General features: G+C 49.3%; 1 protein-coding gene across 1 annotated transcript in view; it reads left to right on the forward strand.

Annotated features, from left to right (window-relative positions):
* Positions 1 to 5000, forward strand: part of slit2 (slit homolog 2) — a 92994-nt gene that overhangs the window by 72865 nt on the left and 15129 nt on the right. The window contains exons 17-24 of the mRNA XM_079998842.1: positions 374 to 524; positions 797 to 871; positions 1405 to 1548; positions 1854 to 1997; positions 2439 to 2605; positions 2982 to 3114; positions 4208 to 4276; positions 4739 to 4810. Coding sequence (XP_079854968.1) covers positions 374 to 524; positions 797 to 871; positions 1405 to 1548; positions 1854 to 1997; positions 2439 to 2605; positions 2982 to 3114; positions 4208 to 4276; positions 4739 to 4810 — 955 coding nt within the window. The remainder of the gene's footprint in view (positions 1 to 373; positions 525 to 796; positions 872 to 1404; positions 1549 to 1853; positions 1998 to 2438; positions 2606 to 2981; positions 3115 to 4207; positions 4277 to 4738; positions 4811 to 5000) is intronic.

The following is a 5000-nucleotide window of genomic DNA, read 5'->3' on the forward strand; positions in this document are numbered from 1 at the left end:
AAGTACTTTCTATGGAACTTGCCATGTTACATTTATTCAACATAGTCTTTTATCATAGTTTTCCAAATTCGTTGACCAGCCCACATTCAGAGCATGGCATGACTCGCCAGAATGAAGGGAAAAAAAACACCTCAACATAATTGACATCGGCAAATGAACGGTAAATCCCAGTAATCAAACCACGCTTCACAGATGTTCCCACATCTCAGGGCCTTAACCCTGGCCACCCCAGCCCCCCGCCCAACCCCACCTCCCCGTCCAATCCCGACCAGCCCAGATTATTTCTATTGGAACCGACAGCGGCCTTCCTGACCGCGGCGCCGGTTGTTGACGTTGTGGTCGCTCTGTCGTTGTTGTCGCCGTGGCTACGCAGGTACGGAGGACTACCGCAGCAAGCTGGGAGGCGACTGCTTCGCCGACCTGGCCTGCCCCGAGAAGTGCCGCTGCGAGGGGACCACCGTGGACTGCTCCAACCAGAAGATCAGCAAGATCCCCGACCACATTCCCCAGTACACCGCCGAGCTGTAAGTCCCCGCCCGGTTGGCTTGAAGGGTTGTGGTTTCCGTGAGAAGGTGAGGGCGTGCGGCGGCGGTGGGGTGCCTCCGTTGGTGGGCACTCGTGCGGGTGTGTCTGTGTCTTTTTGCCCTTGTTGCGTGAGGGCGTGCATGTTTCTAAGGCCGTTGTTTTGGGTCTCGGCGCTCGTTGCTATCATTCCTCTCCCTGCCCTTGTCTACTCTGTTCACCCTTTAACCGTCTGCGTGTCTTTTCTTTCCTCACCCTCTCTCTCTGTTTACAGGCGTCTCAACAACAATGAGTTCACGGTGCTGGAGGCGACAGGGATCTTCAAGAAGTTGCCTCAGCTGAGGAAGATGTGAGTCAGACGTGTGTTTGGAAGCAGAAAACAAAATGTCAGTTCAAACGTTCAGGGAGTCACGCGCGGGTCACGCAGCCAAACGCTTTGAGTAATGAAGAACAGAAATCTGATTTGATCGTTTCCCTCCTGAGTAACCGAGCGAGGGAAGGTTATCAGCGTCGAGGGCCGCGAGGTCGCTCGCGGGTCAATTCAAAACCCCAAATAACGGAAAATACATTGGGGCGGAAAACAGCAAACCACTGCGACGTGCTCGGAGTACAACCCCCTGCTTTTAACGCAGCTTTGCACTATTGAACTGTTTGTTTTGTTTTTGCTTTTTTTCTTCACATGCCTTCCCCTCCTCGCCTCTCTCTCCCCTTTCTGTCTTAATGTCTCTCTCTTGCCCCTCCTCTCTCTCGCTCTCTCTCTTTCATGTTTCCAATGTTCTGCCCCACGCCTTGGGTCCCCTCGACTTTGAAAATAAGACATTAACTTTCTGTGTAGTAGAATGTAATGCCATGTTCCCTCCCTCCCTCCCTCCCTCCCCGCAGTAACCTGAGTAATAACCGTATCACTGACATAGAGGAGGGGACGTTTGAAGGCGCTACAGGGGTCAATGAGTTGATTCTGACCTCCAACCGACTGGAGAACATTCACCACCGCATGCTGAAGGGCCTGAGCGGCCTGCGCACACTGTGAGAGCACACAACACACACACACACACACAGACACTTAAAGCATGCATATATGCTATCAAATTCACTCAGCAAATGTAAATTCAATATGCAAACTCACCCTTTGCATAGTGACACATATACAAGTACATTTAAATAACGTTGTATTGTAACATTCACCTCTGATTGTACATGACATTAAAATGCATTATTTTCATGAAAGAAATTGTATACGTCTGCATTTCTGTGTGTGTGTGTGTGTGTGTGTGTGTGTGTGTGTGTGTGTGTGTGTGTGTGTGTGTGCGTGCGTGCATGTGTGTGTCTAGGATGCTGAGGAGTAACCGTATCAGCTGCGTGAGCAACAGCAGCTTCGTGGGTCTGAGCTCGGTTCGTCTGCTGTCGCTCTACGACAACCAGATCACCTCCATGAACCCGGGAGCCTTTGACACCCTGCACTCCCTGTCCACGCTGTGAGCGCACGCACACACACACACACACGCACACACACACACACACACACACACACACACACACACATACACAACACATTCCCCTGCAGTGTCCTTTGTGTCTGCAATTATGACAATATTTTAGAATAATACTCTTTGGGGGAAGGATCTTTCAGAATGTCCTTCCTCGATAAAATTGTTTTACTTTTGAATAAATGGAAACGGTGACACTTACCAAGTATAGTGACAACTTATTTTCTTTGCTTGGTACAATTTATTTGAATACAGAGCAATTTTGAATTGGGATTGTAAAGAGAGCTGTGCCAAAAAGTGGATGAAGTTATTCATTCATTTTAGTTGTTGAATTAAGTATTTTTTAACTACGCAAAGTCACCTTTCCACTGAGAGAGTTGACAGTTAACAAGCAGCAAGTCTCTCTCTCTCTCTCCTCCTCTCCCGCAGGAACCTCCTGGCCAATCCCTTCAACTGTAACTGTCACCTGGCCTGGCTCGGTGACTGGCTGAGGAGGAAACGCATCGTGACCGGCAACCCGCGTTGCCAGAGCCCCTACTTCCTGCGGGAGATCCCCATCCAGGACGTGGCCGTCCAGGACTTTGCCTGCGATGACGGTGAGACCCGGCAGAAAGCGCCTTTGCCTCTGAAAATGTTGTGGGCTGAAGCTTCAGATCTTTTTGTGGCCGAAGGGATTATTTATTTTTCGTTGTTGCTCTGGTGTTTGTTCCCATAACAACCCCGCCAACGTTACCAAATACATATTTCCTTTTCTGAGTCCTGATAATTCTACCCTTTTTTGCCGCACCAATGGCTGGAGATCAGAGTGTCTCGTAGGGATTGTTCTAACTTGCCCTTTGTCACTCTTTTAACACTCTCTCCTCCACTTGTATTTTCTTTCTACTCCCCCATCCCTCCATCCGCCCGTCCTCTCCCCTTCTATCTCCACGGATGGATCCTTCGTTCGTCTATCCTCCCTTCCTTAATCTTTAGCCAACGACGAGAACAGCTGCTCCCCGGTGTTGCGGTGTCCGGCCGAGTGTTCCTGCCTGGACACGGTGGTGCGCTGCAGCAACAAGGGTCTGACCACTCTGCCCAAAGGCCTCCCCAAGGAGACCACCGAGCTGTGAGTCACCCGGCCCCGCCCTGCCCCACCCCGCCGTTTTTCAATCCAATCCAATATAGCCCTTGTAAGAAAAGGATTGGATTCGTGTCGCCGGGCCAATCCCGCGTCCGACTCCACCGAGCGAAAAAGACGCGCGTGAGATTTGATTTGACCGCCGATGGTTAATGGAAGACTTTGGGATAAAGTTGCCGACTCTACAAGTTTTGTCGGGTTCGGACAAAAAAAAGCGAGACCGTTCTGTTGCCCCATCCGTACGTCGAATATAGAGCGGCTTAATCACGTATAAATATAAATATGTCGGTTGGAAGGTCTGTATGTATACACTTATCAGCACACTTGCATTAGGTTGTTACAGTACGTACTACTGAGGTTTTTATTATTGAAAGGGATCCCAGGAGACAAAGGTTCACACTTGCTCACACACACAAACACACACACACACACACACACACACACACACACACACACCCATACGGTCCCCGGTGACCTCAGAACATTAACTCTGAATTACATGACATATAACAGGCGATGGGCGATTTTCAATCATCTGACAGTTCCTCCTGCGGGGAACATGTTTTTTCTCCAGTATTAACAAAGACTTAATGAAGACGCTGAATTGATGGCGTGCCGTCACGCCACGACAGCAATACGATCTCGGCGGAATGTGAGAGCGAGCGAGCGAGCGAGGGTGGGAGACGGAGGGGAAGGAGATAGACTGTTGCTTTACGGTGCCTGTGGGGATATTAAACCCTGGTGTTTATTATGGCTCAGGCGGTAATGACTGTTCACACTGCTGAAGATGAGGAATTTCCTCTATGCTCAAATAACTTAATTACCCCCCCCCCCCACTCTCTCGCCCTCTCTGCTTTTCTCTCCCTCTCGCCGTTCCTTCTTTCAACCCTCCCTCCTCCCCTCCCCATATTTCTTTGTTTTTTCACATCTTTCCGGATCATCTTTCATCTTCCGTGCTGTTACTTTTCTCTCTCACTCTTTTGTTTCTATCCATATTTTTTGCCACTCCCACACTCTGTCTTCTGTCTCTCTCTCTCTCTCTCTCTGTCTCTCTGTCTCTTTCTCTCCCTCGCTCTGCCAGGTATCTGGATGGAAACCACTTCACTCAGGTCCCTGTGGAACTCTCCAATTACAAACACTTAACGCTAATGTGAGTCTCTCCTGCGCACATATTAATTCACATTTGATAAAGTTGCAGTGTCCCGCTGGCATGAAGGCGTACACACACACAGACACACACACACACACACACACACACACACACACACACACATAATCACCACTCATGAACACACTTGTGCACGCCCACACACACACACACACACACACACGCACACACACATACATACAGTACATACACACAAACACATCAATTTTACATACCTATTTATTTAAGCATGTGCGTGTGTGTGTGTGTGTGTGTGTGTGTGTGTGTGTGTGTGTGTGTGTGTGTGTGTGTGTGTGTGTGTCTGTCCGTGCATGTATGCCTGTGTGTGTGTGTGTGTGTGTGTGTGTCTGTCCGTGCATGTATGCCTGTGTGTGTGTGTGTGTGTGTGTGTGTGTGTGTGTGTGTGTGTGTGTCTTTATGCATCTGCTGTGGTTTTCTTTGCAGTGATTTGAGTAACAACCAGATCAGCACCTTGTCCAACCACAGCCTCAGTAACATGTCCGAGCTGCTTACCCTGTGAGTCTGGCTTCACAACGGTCCATTTGTGCATGTTCGCGTGCGTGCGTGCGTGCTTGTGTGTGTTTGAACTATGTGTGTGTGGCTAAACCCATGGGGGCGTGTGTGTATGTGTGACATTGAGTCTTACTGTAATGGTGAAGGGATTCTGCGGTGGTTTTTGAGCTGGTGGAATTATGTGGAATGGTCA

Source organism: Zeus faber, assembly GCF_960531495.2.
Source record: "Zeus faber genome assembly, chromosome: 4".
Taxonomy (NCBI): Eukaryota; Metazoa; Chordata; class Actinopteri; order Zeiformes; family Zeidae; genus Zeus; species Zeus faber.